This window comes from Salvelinus sp. IW2-2015, linkage group LG13 (genome assembly GCF_002910315.2).
Source record: "Salvelinus sp. IW2-2015 linkage group LG13, ASM291031v2, whole genome shotgun sequence".
NCBI lineage: Eukaryota > Metazoa > Chordata > Actinopteri > Salmoniformes > Salmonidae > Salvelinus > Salvelinus sp. IW2-2015.
Genome location: NC_036853.1, coordinates 43,222,375 through 43,240,893, shown reverse-complemented (window position 1 = coordinate 43,240,893; position 18,519 = coordinate 43,222,375). Strand labels below are relative to the sequence as shown.

The 18,519-nt window shown below is 43.1% G+C and overlaps 1 protein-coding gene across 1 annotated transcript; it reads left to right on the top strand.

Moving 5' to 3' along the window:
• The first annotated feature begins 727 nt into the window (after nucleotides 1-727).
• Nucleotides 728-18,015, top strand: ufsp2 (ufm1-specific peptidase 2). The gene is made up of 12 exons (XM_023998354.2): nucleotides 728-832; nucleotides 8,243-8,312; nucleotides 12,003-12,186; nucleotides 12,498-12,561; nucleotides 12,900-13,054; nucleotides 13,451-13,643; nucleotides 14,773-14,919; nucleotides 15,004-15,168; nucleotides 15,674-15,798; nucleotides 15,976-16,052; nucleotides 16,445-16,569; nucleotides 17,840-18,015. The coding sequence occupies exons 1-12, from the start codon at nucleotides 830-832 to the stop codon at nucleotides 17,924-17,926; spliced, it is 1,395 nt and encodes a 464-aa protein (XP_023854122.1). The 5' UTR covers nucleotides 728-829; the 3' UTR covers nucleotides 17,927-18,015.
• The last annotated feature ends 504 nt before the right edge of the window (nucleotides 18,016-18,519 follow it).

Below are 18,519 nucleotides of genomic sequence, written 5' to 3'. Positions count from 1 at the left end.
ATTTAGTTGGAGTTAAGTTTACTAAGCTACAGACAAAGCAGACAATTAGCCTGTTTTAAAATAACTTAACACATTTAGGAAATGTACATATTTACAAAATGGATTTGGTGCAGAATGTGTGCAGGTGTGTCAGTATCTTATTGCACTGCCATCACAAACTTTTAACATTCAATGTGTGAAGTTTGCATTTGAATCAATATATCAATCCTACACACATCTAGTTCCAGTAGGCCTATTAGATTTTAGAAAATTGGCATTAGCCCATATGCATTGCATTTAGCTTTAACATTAGATATTGCTAACAGATGCACTCTACACACACATACATTTTAATGTTGTTATTTTGCTGTATTATTGACTTTGTATTGTAGATATGTTATGGTAGAGTAGTGTATAATAATGTGTTGTGTTATTTATTGTTTATTGCAATTTGTAAGTCGCTCTGGATAAGAGCGTCTGCTAAATGACTTAAATGTAAATGTAAATGTATGTAATTCTGATTGGACCCCAGGTAGAGTAGATGCTCCCATGCCAGCAGCTAATGGGGATCCGGGAAATAAATACAAATACAAAAACACTAACCTTAAAATACGACCAATAAACACATGTTTGTATTCATGAATTCTTATGAATTCAACAACAAGGAACAATTTTGACTTTGTGGCTGTAATAAACCACACAGCACGCAGGCGGAGTTATCTTTCTCGAAGAAGTCATTGATTGGGCCAAATGACGCGCGTCACATGAAAACAAACATGTCTGACTTCCGTTTTGGAGGGTCTACATAACGAATAAATCATTACATTTGATCGTATTTTAAGCTTGCAGAATGGTAAGTGTTACATGAAAGGATTGTGCATATGTTTGCCATGTTTACATTTGCTCATGTTTTGCTTGCCACGCATCCGATCACACCAAAACATGAAAGTAGCCAGGTAGCGAGAATACGATACGTTCAGTCAGTGGTGGCTAGCTAGCCAACGCGGTAGCTACATAGTTGAAGCTTTTTCCATAAGGAGACCGCGTATTTTCTGACAAAGTCTCTGATTAAGTCCATGAGCCAGATCCCCAAATGTGGGCCAACGATGTCTCATAGTGATTTGTTGGAAAACATGTGAGCGGTGCAGCAGTGTTAGCTTTCCCATATGGATTTGACCCTATGACAAACCATGTCAGTATACAACAAGTTATTGCTCGGAAAGCTTAGATTCACAGCTAACGTTATCCATCAGACACATTTTCGTAAAGTTCAGTTCAACATAACTTTGACCTCTAGGGTACATAAGAATTACCTGTACAAATGGCTTTAAAAAGGAAGCCCTGATGCATGTTTTACTTTGTTTAACAACTAGTTATGACAGGTCATGAAAATACCTTTCAAATTATAACAGCTACAACTATTCTAAATAAAAATTGGCCATATTGTTCCATTTACTTTAGCATGTTGGAAGCTTAACTATATAATTCCATGTAATGGGACAGCTGTTTTTGGATTGTAACTTTGGTAATAGAGGCACCAAATTGCACACGCAAAGCTAGAAAAAGGTTTTAAAAAGATGTGTAGATACAGGGTCAAAACAGAATGCATGCATTAAACCCACAGAAGCCTTTTTCCAATATGACCACCAAACATCTCAATGGGGTCTTATTGGACAATTTCACATGACCATACCTGTATGAAATATAATTGTAGTATGCCCAAAAATATATAAAAATGTTTATAGTGATGTAGAATACACAACCACATGAGCCAGGTGTGCCAGATATAAATATGTTCAATTATTCACATAATTGTGGTAAGAATGTGGCCATAAAGCTGTCTGAATCGCTGATTTCTGATCAATAATGTCAATATGTCATCTTCAAACATGTAAAATTGACATGGTACATGTGAATAGTCATGTATGTGAACTGATTGATATTGTATACTATGTTATCCTATAAACTGTTTTCATAAAACAGGACTAGAAACTTGTAAAATTCCATAGGATAAGTTTTCACGTGATGATGATGAGAGCAGCAAACCATTATACGTAGTTACTCTAAATTAAGATGTTTTCTTACTATGGGGCCATAGCAGTAATATAATTTGCTTTAACAGGCCAACACTAGATTTGACTATAATGAACAAAAATATTAACGCAACATGTAAAGTGTTGGTCCCATGTTTCATGAGCTGAAATAAAAGATCCCCGAAATGTTCCATACCCACAAAAATCTTATTTCTCTCAAATGTTGTGTACACATTTGTTTACATCCCTTTTAGTGAGCATTTATTATTTTCCAAGGTAATCCATCCAGCTGACAGGAGTGGCATATCAATAAGCTGATTAAACAGCATGATCATTACACAGCTGCACCTTGTGCTGGGGACAATAAAAGGCCAATCTAAAATGTGCAGTTTTGTCACACAACATAATGCCACAGATATCTCAAGTTTTGCGGGAGCGTGCAATTGGCATGCTGACTGCAGGAATGTCCACCAGAGCTGTTGCCAGAGAATTGAATGTTAATTTCTCTACCATAAACTGCCTCCAAGAGCGTTTTAGAGAATTTTGCAGTACGTTCAACCAGCCTCGCAACCGCAGACCATGTGTAACCACGCCAGCCCAGGACCTCCACATCCAGGCTTCTTCACTTGCGGGATCGTCTGAGACCAGCCACCCGGACAGCTGATGAAACTGAGGTGTATTTATGTCTGCAATAAAGCCCTCTTTGTGGGGAAAAACTAATTCTGATTGGCTGGGCCTGGCTCCCAAGTGGGTGGGCCTATGCCCTCCCAGCCCACCCATTGCTGCGCCCCTGCCCATCATGTGAAATCCATAGATTAAGGCCTAATGAATTTATCTAAATTGACTGATTTCCATATATGAACTGTAACTCAGTAAAAACGTTGAAACGCATGTTGCGTTTTTATATTTTTGTTCAGTATACATTGTAATGGAATGTACAGGGCAGGTTTATATTCTTCATAATGAAAACAGCTACTAGGATAACACTGTATATTATTTTAATCAGCTCACATCTTTGACTATTCACATGTACACTACCATTCAAAAGTTTGGGGTCACTTAGAAATGTCCTTGTTTTTGAAAGAAAAGCAAAACATGTTGTCCATTAAAATAACATCTAATTGTTCAGAAATACAGTGTAAACATTGTTGATGTTGTAAATGACTTTTGTAGCTGGAAACGACTGATTTTTAATGGAATATCTACATAGGCGTACAGGAGGCCCATTATCAGAAACCGTCACTCTAGTTTTCCAATGGCACGTTGTGTTAGCTAATCCAAGTTTATAATTTTAAAAGGCTAATTGATCATTAGAAAACCATTTTGTAATTATGTTAGCACAGCTGAAAATGAAGGTTTCGTATGTAACCACGGTTATGTGAGTTATATGGATCACTCCAATATATTGGTATCAATCCGCAGCGGAGGGATACACCCGAGGTGAGGATTTACAGATTTACTCCCGTGTACACCTGTGTCACGGCTGGTGGTCCGCCCCTATATATATATATATAGACCCCATGGCCGCAACACGTTCTCTACATCATTTTGGAGGCACCTCTAGCACCGTAGAGGATTGGAGTGATCCATATAGCTCACATAACCGTGGTTGCATACATAACCTTTATGTTTCACTATATTGGATCACTCCAATATATTGGTATACACGTACCAGATTAGCTGGTGCTATAGGGACCTGGCCAGCCAGCGGCGAAGTTCCAGCGCGGGACCATGATGCAGGGGCCGTCAATGTGGAAGGGGGTCCCGGCACAGTCCCCGGAAGGGGAGGGGACGCCCAGGACCTCTGAACCAACCGCAGATGGAGGTGCCACATTTACCCAATAGTTCCAGAGCAAAAGTGCAAGAGGAATCCCAGCTGGCTGTAGCACAGATCTCAGCGAGGGGCACTCCTCTCAATAGAGCCCAGGATGCAGCCACACCTCATGTTGAATGTGCCACCACAGATCCCAGCACTGGCATGCCAGCCAGGCGGTATGCTGTCGTAATTGTGTCCACTATCCAGTGAGAGAGCCTCTGCTTTGATAGCCCAGCCCCAGGACTCTCTCACCATAGCAGACAAAGAGCTGGTCTGTTCTTACTGACCGTGTTCACTCCACATAGGCAGCCAGTGCCCTCACAGGGCCACCACTGCCGGGGGTCGTAAGCAGACAGGATAAAAGGGATTTTTACATGCCTCTCTGACAGAACCTTCAGGAGGAATGAAGGGTTGGGGTGGAGAGATATACTCCTCCCCCCAGGGTCCACCCGGTAGCMCTCAGAACTTACCGAAAGAGCATGGAGCTCATCCACCCTCTAAAACAAAGCCACCTTCATAGAGAAGTGTTTCAGGGAGGCAGAATCCAACGGTTCGAAAGGTTGCTTTGCCAAAGCTGCCAAGACCACATCCAGATCCCAGCTCGCCAGTGAGCGGGTCCTAGCTGGACGCAGGCGACGAACCCCCTTCATAAACCTGGAGACCAAGGGATGGCGCCCCACTGGCCTGTCTATCCACCCCACATGGCAAGCAGATATAGCGGCCAAATACCCTCTCAATGTAGAGGCTGCCAAGCCCTCATCCAAGCGAGACTGCAGGTAGTTGAGGACATACTGCACCCCACATGACTTGGGCACAACCTCAATATCAGTGCACCAAGAGCAGAACAACCGCCAGTGCAACTGGTATGCCGTGGTTGTAGCCGGCACCCTTGCGCTCTGCATGGTGTTCATTACACCCTCCTGTAGTCCTAAAATGGATCATTGGTGCTGTTCAGTGGCCAAGTCCACAGACTGAGGAGATGCGACCTCGGATGCCGCAGAGTTCCCCCCGCCTGAGACAGCAAGTCAGGTCTCGGGGGAAGTTGCCAAGATGTCCCAGACAACAGAGACAGGAGAAGGCTGAACCAGGGTCGTCTGGGCCAGTATGTGCCACCAGAAGCAGACGATGCTCTGCCATCCTGGTCCTGTCCAGCACAGCCTGGAAARGGGGGAATGCGTAAAGCTCCAGCCCTGTCCAATCGTGAGCCAGAGCATCCAAGCCTGGAGTCCCTCGTGGCTCCGACATGGAGTACCACAAGGGGCAGTGTGCATTGTCCAGGGAGGCAAACAGGTCCACCTGCGCCCTCCCAAACTTGTCCCACAGGTGCTGCATCACCTGGGGATATAGGCTCCAGTCCCAAGGTGACGGACCCTTCCTCGAGAGCATATCCGCTGCCACACTCAGGAGGTCAGGTACGCTAGACAGCCCTAAGCCCAAAGAAGGAGCTCCCGTGCTATAAGATTGAGGCGGTGGGACCTCAGTCCACCCTGATGGTTGATGTAAGCCAACACTGTGGTGTTGTTCATTCTCACCAGGACATGTCTTCCTTTCAGATGTGGAAGGAAAGACCGCAGRGCCAGCAGTACAGCTCAGAGCTCTAGTGTATTGATGTGCCTGCCGCTCCAAGGGGGTAGCCAACAGCCGCTGGCTAACCTGCCCTTGCTCACACCCACCCAGCCGATCTGGGAGATGTCTGTGCTGACCAGCTCCCGGCGGCACATCCTCAGCATCTCCACCCAACCTGAGAGAAAGGAGTGACAGCGCCACCTCAACAATGCCCTGRGGCCCTGTGCGGTAACCTGCAGCTGGCGGTGACGGTGGCGCTTTGGGTGCAGCCAGTGGGAGTTGAACCACCGTTGAAGAGGCCGGAGATGGAGCAGGGCCAGGGGAATCTGCAACGAGGCCGTTGTCAGCAAGCCCAACAGGCGTTGGCAGTGGTTGAGGCAAGATAAGATCGCCTGAACCCTTCTGGTAGGCAGGCGTGCTCTCATAAGGACTGAGTCCAGTTCCATGCCAATGAAGGCCACCCTCTGGGTGGGCGTCAGATGACTCTTCTTGTCATTTACAGTAATGCCCAGCCCACYGATGTGGGTCAGGAGCATGTCTCTGTCTGACAGGACCTGGGTCCTGGTCGGGGCACAAATCAGCCAATCGTCCAAGTAATGCAGGATCAACAATCCTCGGGACGTGAGAGGTGCCAGGACAGCGTCCATGCACTTTGTGAAAGTGTGGTTTGCCAAGGAGAGGCCGAAGGGAAGAACCATGAATTCGTAAGCCGTCCCTTCGAAAGTGAATCAGAGGTACTGCTAATCAGCTGGGTGAACAGGAACATGGAAGTACGCATCCCTCAGGTCCAGCTCCACAAACCACTGGTACCTAGACAYGGCCTGCAACACGCGGCTGGGGTCAGCATGTGGAACCTCAGTACCTTCAAGTACCCATTGAGGTTGCGGAGGTTCAGAATCGGTCGAAACCCTCCGTCTCTTTTTGCAACCCCAAAGTAAGTGGAGTAGAACCTACCTAGTCGTTCTGATATCTCGATCGTGCGGATGGCACCCTTGTCCAGGAGTGAGGAGTGAGGAGATCTCCAGCCACAGGGTTTTGTCAGGGGGTTGGCCACTGTGGTGACACGAAGGCCCCTGAAGGACAGGGGCTGGCATCGGAATTGGAGTCGGTACCCCTCGAGCATTGTGGACAACACCCAGGGGGACGACACACCTTCCTTCCACTTTGCCCTTTGAGACCTGGAGAAGCGTCGAGGCCAGGAAAGGGTGTGTCAGGAGTCCTGCCAGGGCCCACCTCTCTTCTTGCACCCCGAGCACCTGGGTCTCCCAGGCACGTCCCTATGGCGGTGGCGGTTGACACCATCACACCTCTCACAAAGGGAAGCCTTAAGCTCAACCAAGCCAACAAGGCCACGGAGCAGGGGTCCGACGCCCTGGGAGAGCTTATGTCATGATCCCCTTGGAGGAATAAGAACTCAGTGAGGGATAAATGACCCAGTACCTCTGCAAAAACCGGGGAAGACCAGTATGGGAAGAACAGGCTGTTGCTTCACCGCACGCTGTGTCCCTTCCCGCTGTCGTCCCTTAGCACAAGGCAACTGGATTGGGCCAGCCAGAGATGGCACCGGGAGGTAACCACCTGCACCATGGCCTTCTAGGCAGAGTTCCTCTGTCCAGTGTCTGTGTTCTTTTGCCCATCCTAATCTTTTCTTTTTATTGGCCAGTCTGAGATATGGTTCTTTCTTTGCAACTCTGCCTAGAAGGTCAGCATCCCGGAGTCGCCTCTTCACTGTTGACGTTGGGGTTTTGCGGGTACTATTTAATGAAGCTGCCAGTTGAGGACTTGTGAGGCATCTGTTTCTCAAACTAGACACTCTACTGTACTTGTCCTCTTGCTCAGTTGTGCACCTCTTGCTCAGCTCCCACTCCTCTTTCTATTCTGGTTAGAGCAAGTTTGCTCTGTTCTGTGAAGGGAGTAGTGCACAGCGTTGTACGAGATCTTTCGTTTCTTGGCAATTTCTCGCATGGAATAGCCTTCATTTCTCAGAACAAGAATCRACTGACAAGTTTCGGAAGAAAGGTCTTTGTTTCTGGCCATTTTGAGCCTGTAATCGAACCCACAACTGCTGAAGCTCCAGATACTCAACTAGTCTAAAGAAGGCTAGTTTTATTGCTTCTTTAATCAGGACAACCGTTTCAGCTTTGCTAACATAATTGCAAAAGGGTTTTTCTAATGATACATTTTTCTAATGATCGCCTTTTAAAATGATAAACTTGGATTAACTAACACAACGTTCCATTGGAAAACAGGAGTGATGGTTGCTGATAATGGGCCTCTGTACGTCTATGTAGATATTCGATAAMAAATCTGCCGTTTCCAGCTACAATAGTCATTCACCTCATGAACAATGTCTACACTGTATTTCTGATCAATTAGATGTTATTTTAATGGACAAGAAATTTGCATTTCATTCAAAAACAAGGACATTTCTAAGTGACCCTAAACTTTTGAACGGTAGTGTACATATCCATTTTACATGTTTAAAGAGGAAATATTACAATTATTGATCATAATATGTTCATAAATCAGCGATTCTGCCAGTCTCATGTATTCTACATCACTATGAAAATGTCTGGGCATACTACAATTATATTTCATACAGATATGGTCATGTGAAATTGTCAAATAACAACAACTTAAACATAAACAATGGAGTAGGCCTAATGGCTAAATCCTGTGTGGTCATGATAACAGTAGGCAGTTATACTATCCCATTAATTGAAGTATTCATACGTCATCTCCCCCCAAAACATTAATACGCTATACTATTTAATGCTTACAAATTACCAATGAGCTTCTGGAAATTATACAGATTCAGCTTTAACTTTCTGACTTTATCATTATGTAGGTTGTCGGAAACATCATCTTACGCTTGAGAGGGTCTCTGGAGTTCAAGTGCCAGTTGGACAGCACAGATGGTATGTACTGTAGAGGGGATTTTGCCTGTGATTTACATTTCCTCTGTTGGTTATGCTCGTAAAGTGTGTGTGCGTGCGTGCGTGCGTGCGTGCGTGCGTGCGTGCGTGCGTGCGTGCGCGCGCAAGAGAATCCAGAAACATTAGCCCTGAACTAATGGGTATTTCATTAAACTCAAGTGTAAAAGTCAGAAATGGTAGTTCTAACGTTCATGTTTTCCACTAGCGCATACTGTCGGCTATATAGCTGATTTATACTTTTTATAATTTTTATTTCACCTTTATTTAACTAGGTAGGCCAGTTGAAAACAAGTTCTCATTTACAACTGCGACCTGGCCAAGATAAAGCAAAGCAGTGCGACAAAAAACAACATCACAGAGTTAGACATGGGATAAACAAAAGTACAGTCAATAACAATAGAAAAATCTATATACAGTGTGTGCAAATAGAGTAAGGAGGTAAGGCAATAAATAGGCCATAGTAGCAAAGTAATTACAATTTAGCAAATTAACACTGGAGTGATAGATGTGCAGATGATGATGTGCAAGTAGAAATACTGGTGCGCAAAAGAGCAAAAAAAGTAAATAAAAACAATATGGGGATGAGGTAGGTAGTTTGATGGGCTATTTACAGATGGGCTGTGTACAGCTGCAGCGATCGGTGAGCTGCTCAGATAGCTGATGCTTAAAGTTAGTGAGGGAGGTATAAGTCTCCAGCTTCAGCGATTTTTGCAATTCGTTCCAGTCATTGGCAGCAGAGAACTGGAAGGAAAGGGGGCCGAAGGAGGTGTTGGTTTTGGGGATGACCAGTGAGATATACCTGCTGGAGCGCGTGCTACGGGTGGGTGTTGTTATGGTGACCAGTGAGCTGAGATAAAGCGGGGCTTTACCAAGCAAAGACTTATACAGTTGAAGTCGGAAGTTTAAATACACCTTAGCCAAATACATTTCAACTCAGTTTTTCACAATTCCTGACATTTAATCCTAGTAAAAATTCCCTGTCTTAGGTTAGATTAGGGATCAAACTTTATTTTGGAATGTGAAATGTCAGAATAATAGTAGAGAATGATTTATTTCAGCTTTTATTTCATTCATCACATTCCCAGTGGGTCAGAAGTTTACATCACACCAATTAGTATTTGGTAGCACTGCCTTTAAATTGTTTTACTTGGGTCAAATGTTTCGGGTAGCCTTCCACAAGCTTCCCACAATAAGTTGGGTGAATTTTGGCCCATTCCTCCCTGACAGAGCTGGTGTAACTGAGGTCAGGTTTGTAGGCCTCCTGCTCGCACACACTTTTTCAGTTCTGTCCACACATTTTCCATGGGATTAAGGTCAGGGCTTTGTGATGGCCACTCCAATACCTTGATTTTGTTATCCTTAAGTCATTTTGCCACAACTTTTGAAGTATGCTTAGGGTCATTGTCCATTTGAAGACCCCATTTGCGACCAAGCTTTAACTTCCTGACTGATGTCTTGAGATGTTGCTCTTCAATATATCCACCTAATTTTCCTCCCTCATGATGCCAACTATTTTGTGAAGTGACCCAGTCCCTCCTGCAGCAAAGCACCCCCAACATGATGCTGCCACCCCGTGCTTCACGGTTGGGATGGTGTTCTTTGGCTTGCAAGCCTCCCCTTTTCCCTCTAAACATAACGATGGTCATTTTGGCAAAACAGTTATATTTTTTGTTTCATCAGACCAGAGGATATTTCTCCAAAAATACGATCTTTGTCCCATGTGCAGTTCAACCGTAGTCTGGCTTTTTTATGTCGGTTTTGGAGCAGTGGCTTCTTCCTTGCTGAGCGGCCTTTCAGGTTATGTCGATTTAGGACTCGTTTTACTGTGGATATAGATACTTTTGTACCCGTTTCCTCCAGCATCTTCACAAGGTCCTTTACTGTTGTTCTAGGATTGATTTGCACTTTTTTGCAACCAAGTACGTTCATCTCTAGGAGACAGAATGCGTCTCATTCCTGAGCGGTATGATGGCTGCGTGGCCCCATGGTGTTTATACTTGCGTACTATTGTTTGTACAGATGAACGTGGTACCTTCAGGCGTTGGAAATTGCTCCTAAGGATTGAACCAGACTTGTGGAGGTCTACAATTTTTTTCTGAGGTCTTGGCTGATTTTTTTGATTTTCCCATGATGTCAAGCAAAGAGGCACTGAGTTTGAAGGTAGGCCTTGAAAATACATCCACAGGTACACCTCCAATTGACTCAAATTATGTCAATTAGCCAATCAGAAGCTTCTAAAGCCATGACATCATTTTCTGGAATTCTCCAAGCTGTTTATAGGCACAGTGAACTTAGTGTACGTAAACTTCTGAGCCACTGGAATTGTGATACAGTGAATTATAAGTCAACAATTGTTGGAAAATTACCTGTGTCATGCACAAAGTAGATGTCATAACCGACTTGCCAAACTATAGTTTGTTAACAAGAAATTTGTGGAGTGGTTGTAAAACGAGTTTTAATGACTCCAACCTAAGTGTATGTAAACTTCTGACATCAACTGTATATACATACATACATACATACATACATACATACATACATACACACCCACTACCGTTCAAAAGTTTGGGGTCACTTAGAAATGTCCATTAAAATAACATCAAATTGATCGGAAATACAGTGTGGACATTGTTAATGTTGTAAATTACTTTTGTTGCTGGAAAAGGCTGATTTTTAATGGAATATCTACAAAGGCGTACAGAGGCCCATTATCAGCAACCATCACTCCTGTGTTCCAATGGCACGTTGTGTTAGCTAAATCCAAGTGTATCATTTTAAAAGGCTAATTGATCATTAGAAAAACCCTTTTTCAATTATGTTAGCAAAGCTGAAAACTGTTGTCCTGATTAAAGAAGCAATAAAACTGGCCTTTAGACTAGTTGAGTATCTGGAGCTTCAGCATTTGTGGGTTTGATTACAGGCTCAAAATGGCCAGAAACAAATAACTTTCTTCTGAAACTCGTCAGTCTATTCTTGTTCTGAGAAATGAAGGCTATTCCATGTGAGAAAWTGCCAAGAAACTGAAGATCTGATACAACACTCTGTACTAATCCCTTCACAGATCTGCGCAAAACTTGCTCTAACCAGAATAGAAAGAGGAGTGGGAGGCCCCTGTGCACAACTGAGCAAGCTGACAAGTACATTAGAGTGTCTAGTTTGAGAAGCAGATGCCTCACAAGTCCTCAACTGGCAGCTTCATTAAATAGTACCCGCAAAACACCAGTCTCAACGTCAACAGTGATGAGGCGACTCCGGGATGCTGTGGGAGTTCCTCTGTCCAGTGTCTGTGTTCTTTTAACCATCTTAATTAATTTTTATTGGCCAGTCTGAGATATGGCTTTTTCTTTGCAGCTCTGCAAAGCTTGTTTTCTATTTGGCTGGCTACTCCATGTGCTTGTGGAAAACACTGATTTGGTATCAACAAGTACATTTGTTATTCAAATCTAAATACTACATGAAGCAGGAGGCCTCCTATAGGACACTAGCCTATAACCAGTCAGTTAGAGTTGGTATCTTTTGAAACCTTTGTTTTAAAATATGAGTACTACTTCATGTTTTGTGAAGTATGTATGATGTCTTCTCTGTATCTTTATACACATTCACCATTGATTGCAAGGAAATCTGGTATCTCTGTTAATGGTCATATTGATTGTGTCTTTTGTGTCTTTACAGTACCACACGTACAAAAGGTCATCTCGAGGACTTTCGAGGCCCTCGGATCCCAGGTGAAAGCAGAATCGCTTGTTCTCAGTCTCTCTAGCAGTCCAGTTTTTCTTTGGCCTAACAAAGGAGGAAATGCAACAGCTGGAGAGATATCTCCGAACAGACCATGTAAAGATCTCCAACAGTTGATCCAGTAAGTCATCATACGTCACAATTTGGAGCCTCATGTTCTGGGAAAGTAGATTATAAGTGAAGTTGTTTTAGAGTCCACTATTTACCTGGTGTTGTCTTATATGGTAGTATGGTAATTAGATATTATTACTTAGTAACAGTAAGGTACCAAGTAGTTACGACTTATTTTGTGCAACTTAATGCATCAATTGCCTGCTATCTGTATGTCAGCCAACTAATGTAAGTTATTGGCCGAATTGCAGGTTTAGTGTCTCACATGATCATTGTGGAATAGAAACCAAAGTAAATGGAAAAACCCTCATCCTGTTTTAGGACAGATGACCAGGAAAGCAGTAGAAAAAAGTCTGCAAAAAAGGACTTAAAGAATCCAACAGCAGTAAGTGTGCTGCTTTTATACCTTAAAAATAGTATACGGACATGAACTACTTCCTGTAAATCACTTCGCCACACATTTTCATGCCACTGTGCCACTTGTTTGTCATTGAAAAGATAATTTTTTAGTGAGGTTTTTAGTTTTCCTGTACCTCATATGTATTTTGTTGTCTGTCTGTCTGTCTGTCTGTCTGTCTGTCTGTCTGTCTGTCTGTCTGTCTGTCTGTCTGTCTGTCTGTCTGTCTGTCTGTCTGTCTGTCTGTCTGTCTGTCTGTCTGTCTGTCTGTCTGTCTGTCTTGCTTTCTTGCTTGCTTGCTTGCTTGCTTGCTTGCTTGCTTGCAGGGTATCATAAACCTGACCCTGATGACCGAGGTGACAGAGCCAGGCGTCCACTCGGCACCCACCCTCCTGAGAGGAAGTAAGAAGCACCACCTCCTGCAAACGACTCTGCCCATGGACTGCGTGGTCAGTGTCCTTTCCAGCGAGAGCATCTCTGTGTATGTCATCCTCAATCACTCTAAAGGAAACCACATGATTTGGTTCCACGCAATTTCAATGAAATTAGACACAGGCTTTAGGAGAATAGAGTACATATTTTTATTATGTCAAACTATATCAAATGTCCAATACCAGAACGCTAAGGTAAACTGATAGATAAGTCAATCAATAACCACCAGAGATGTAGCTAGTTCACAAGACAATACAACCACAAACAGGGTGAAACAAACAAAAGAAACTCAGCCTGATATGATCTCAATTCAAACTTCCTTATTCGCAAGGGACAATTTGGTTGTTTAGTTAACCCAAAAATATTTTTAAGTTTAAACCTGGAAACCAGCTCATAATGTTCAACTGAATCAGGCTCTAAATCTTTTTGTCTGTTGTACATGCAGTGTCTGTGGGACCCTAGTGGGGGCGCTGTGCAGTCAGCTGGGTGACATGGAAAAGGTGGCTCTGCGGCACATGAAAGGGACGGCCCTGCTTATTCCCCAGCCGTTTCACTTCCTCCTTCCTGCCCCTGTGGGCCTGGTGACAGTGGTCTACCCAGCGGGTGTGCCCGACAGCCAGCTGGAGACACGACGCAAGGCAAGGGAAGAATTCCAAACGGACCCCTAGCCCCTACTATGCTACTCCTAGTACTCTACACTTGTGTATATGTGAAATGCTATGATAGGTATTAAGCAATATGGTAGCAGTGGTGTACTTAAGTAAAATACTTYAAATATTTTGGGGGGGTTATCTGTACTTTACTATTTATATTTTTAACAACTTTTACTTCACTACATTCCTAAAGAAAATAGTGTACTTTATACTCCACACATTTTCCCTGACACCCAAAAGTACTCGTTACATKTTGAATGCTTAGCAAAACAGAAAATGGTCCAATTCACACAACTATCAAGAGAGCACCCCTGGTCATCCCTACTGCCTCTGATCTGGCGGACTCACTAAACACAAATGCTTCCTTTGTAAATGATGTCTGAGTGTTGGTGTGCCCTTGGCTATCCATATATTTAAAAATACAAGAAAATTGTGCCTACTGGTTTGCTTAATATAAGGAATTACTTTAATTTTGATACTTAAGTATATTTTAGCAATTACATTGACACTTAATTCTATTTAAAACCAAATACCTTTAGACTTTTACTCAAGTAGTATTTTACTGGGTGACTTTTACTTGAGTCATTTTCTATTAAAGTATCTTTACTTTTACTCAAGTATGACAATTGGTTACTTTTTCCTCCACTGTATAGTAGTAGCTCCACTATTTCCCTTGACAGGCTATGTGGAATATTGCTGTCCACTTATCTCATCTCTACAAAGAGGCAAAATGGACACCTAGCCCGTACCCCTAGACCAGGGTTCTCCAACCCCAGTCCTATTGAGCTTTTGCAGGCTTTCCCTCCAGCCCTGAAGTAACACCTGATTCAGCCTATCATCTGGCCCAGACTGAAGACCATGATTTATTGATTAAGTGTGTTATTGATGGGCTGGAAGAAAATCATGCCCATCCAGTTGTTCTCCCAGAGCTGGAGAACCTACCCTACCTACAGTATAGATCTGAAAGGATATGAGGTGTTCGCAAAATGTAAAATAACTATGTGAAATRTTATATATTTCTTATTTTGAAATGCTCTGAGTGACTGTCTAGTATTAGAGAAATAAAGTTGTGTACAGTACATGTATTTGATATTGCCGTTTTATGTCTGTGTAGGAGCTGCACAGTCTGTTTGAGCTGCCAGACAACCGGCCATATCTGAGAAGAGCCAACGCTCTACATTTTCCTGATGAGCCCTACAAAGATGGCTACCTCCGAAACCCTCATGTCCACCTGAATCACCCCGCCCTGGAGAACGGCAAGGTTGGTCAGCGCAAACACACACACTGTCACACACACAGTGTCACACACAATGACATGCTCTTATCTGTTTCTCCCTTGTGCCAGCCTTACTTGGTCCAGGGGGTCTATAGCTACCACCACTATATGCAGGACCGCGTGGACGACAACGGCTGGGGTTGCGCCTACCGCTCCCTCCAGACYATCTGCTCCTGGTTCCAGCAGCAGGGCTACGTGGAGCGGGCTGTTCCCTCCCACAAGGAGATCCAACAGGTAGGACTATAGCCTTGACTCTTGCTCAAACCCAAATTGACCCTTAGCTTCGAACCCCATATACATTCATGAGTGTTGGATAGGTGTAAGGTCTACAATGTGATTTGGGCAAACTATCTCTTATTATACAGAACTCTCTCTCTTTGGTAAAGCTGTGGCTCAACTTGTCTATTGAACATATTCCAATAATGTGAGACTGTGAATTCGAGCCAGCAGGTAGAGCCTGAGTCCATGGTAAATAAGAATTGATAGGTGATTACAATRGGAGTCTTTCTCCTTTCCCACAAGTTGGCCTATAACTCTTTGACTGGTAGATAGGGCTATTATAAAATGCATTGTTTTTAATCACATTTTTACTACTGTCAATAGGATTCTATAATTCATAGCCATGTCAGCTAATAGTACCATTCTTTTTTTGAGTGTATATGAAAATCACTTTACAATTAAATGATTGATTAAAAATCAAGTTAATTCTTGTTATTTTCTCCCCATCGCTGTCCCACAGGCCCTGGTGGAAGTTGGAGACAAGCAAGTGTCTTTTTTGGGCTCTCGCCAGTGGATCGGCTCCATCGAAGTCGCGGCTGTGCTGGATCAGTTGCTGGGGGTCACCTCCAAGATCATGTTTGTGAGGTGAGATGAGGTGTGTGCGTATGTGCCTGCATGGATGCATGTGTGTGCTTGTGCGTGTATGCGTCCATGTAAATTCACCAGTCAGGGCAATGCAGAATGTTTCAGGTAGTTGTGTTCCATATTACATACTTTTTTGCTTAGTTTTCACATCTAGTTGTGTGTTTGTGTGTCCTAAAGCCAAGGGTCTGAGCTGGCCTCCAAAGGCAGAGAACTGGCCAACCATTTCCTTTCTGAGGGAACTCCTATTATGATTGGTGAGTGAAAACTGAAACTATTACAATGTAGACAATGATGACAGACTAATATTATGCACAAATCCCTTGTAGTGATTGTACTGCAGATCTGTTCAAATGATAAGGTCTGGGCCCTGTCCGATGAGTACTTGCTACAGTACCACAGTCATACATAGTTTCATATAAACAGCATCTATATTTATGTGGTCAAATAAATAGCTGAATGCTTTTGGTAAACATTTTGGTCGACTCCCCTCACACGTAAATACTTCCAGTTTTTAGGTTGTGTGTGCATTGCACAGGCAGTCACATTGTCTAGCTTAAACAAAGTTACTACAAACATTGCTTGAAATTTAATCTGTTAATTTAAACTATGCAGATTTGTAATTTCCTTCTATTTTGCTCCACACCAGGAGGGGGTGTCCTAGCACACACTATCCTCGGTGTGGCGTGGAGCGAGACCACGGGCCAGATCCGCTACCTCATCCTGGACCCACATTACACCGGGGCCGAGGACCTGCAAGTCATCACGGACAAGGTACCGGATGGTGTCATGGAATCCTGGGGCAATATGTATAAACTGTTTCAGAATAGGAGTGCTGATCTAGGATCAGATCCCCTCTGACCATGTAATCATATTAATTGTGATCTAAAAGGCAAAACTGATCCTAAATCAGCATTCCTACGCTGAGGCGCTTGAGACATCCAGGCCCTGGTCCCAAGTTAGTCCAAGGGCGAGTTAATTAAAATGAACGTTTGTCTGATGTTTTCAGACCTCATCTTTTGTGTAGATCCAGCTGGATACTTCAATCCTGAGTGTGCCTATCTTTCTCATCAACATCTGATACACTACCACTTAAATGTACACTACATGACCAAAAGTATGTGGACATCTGCTAGTCGAACATCTCCTATCAACATCATGRGCATTAATATGGAGTTGGTCCAATTCATCCCAAAGGTGTTTGATGGGGTTGAGATCAGGGCTCTGTGCAGGCCAGTTAAGTTCTTCCACACTGATCTCGACAAACCATTACTGTATATGGACCTCGCTTTGTGCACAGGGGCATTGTCATGCTGAAACAGGAAAGGGCCTTCCCCAAACTGTTGCCACAAATTTGGAAGCACAGAATTATCTAGAATGTCATTGTATGCTGTTATGCGTTATGATTGCCCTTCACTGGAACTAAGGGGCTTAGTCTGAACCATGAAAAACAGCCCGACCATTATTCCTCGTCCACCAAACTTTACAGTTGGCACTATGCATTCGGGCAGGTAGCGTTGCCTTGTTCCTAGGTGTTTCCACTTCAAAATCACAGCACTTACAGCTGACTGGGGCAGCTCTAGCAGGGCAGAAATGTGATGAACTGACTTGTTTGAAAGCTGTCATCCTGAAAGTCTGAGCTCTTCAGTAAGGCCATTCTACTGCCAATGTTTGTCTATGGAGATTGTATACCTGTCAGCAACGGTTGTGGCTGAAATAGCCATATCCACTAATTTGAAGGGGGTGCCCATATACTTTTAGTGTATGTCCACTTGCCCACAAGCAGTTGTATATGTTTGGTGATGGGACAAATGAACACCCATAGGAAAAGTTGTATTGAACAAAATGCAGGAAGTGGAAGAAAATTATGTAAATCAAACTTAGGAAATGTACTTATTTAGTCATAAACTTCAGTATCTAGAAGCGCTGTATAATTGTTGCAGTATATATTCTCAAAAACTGCAATCTATTTGCCCTTCTCTACATATGTTATGACATTTTGTGTGAGAAAACCCAAAATGGAGGTGTTGTCTTCTTTCCCCAGGGCTGGTGCGGATGGAAGGGCCCAGAGTTTTGGGACCAGAACGCCTACTACAACCTCTGTTTGCCTCAGAGACCAAAGACCATATGAGTGTGTGTAGGTTTCAATGTGTGTTGTGTACAGGCACCTGTCCAACAGTATTACAACAAATATCTGAAAATAAATGTCAAAACATCTGAGGTGAAGAAATGAATGACTTTTTATTTCAGCTTTCATCTGTGACTGTAATGACAGTCGGTATTCTGTTTTTACATCAACATGCCACCATTGTCTCATTCATGAAGAAGTGTCTGCTTTTTATTTCATTYAGTCAAACCTATACACACTCCCCTACATAATCTCAGCATTTTGGATTTGAGATAGTACAGAATGTCACTTTTTATTTGAGGGTATTTTCATACATATCTATTTTACCGTTTAGAAATTAAAGCACTTTATGTATTTAGTTCCCCCATTTGAAGGTGTCATAAGTATTTGGCCAAATTCACTTCTAGTGTATTATAGTAGTCAAAAGTTTAGATTTTGGTCCCATATTCCTAACACACAATGACTACATCAAGCATGTGACTACAGACTTGTTGGATGCATTTGCAGTATATTGTGCACAATATAAATTAACGGTAAATAATGCATTGTCATTGGAGTCACTCTTGTAAAAAAAATATTTTTAAATTGACACCTTC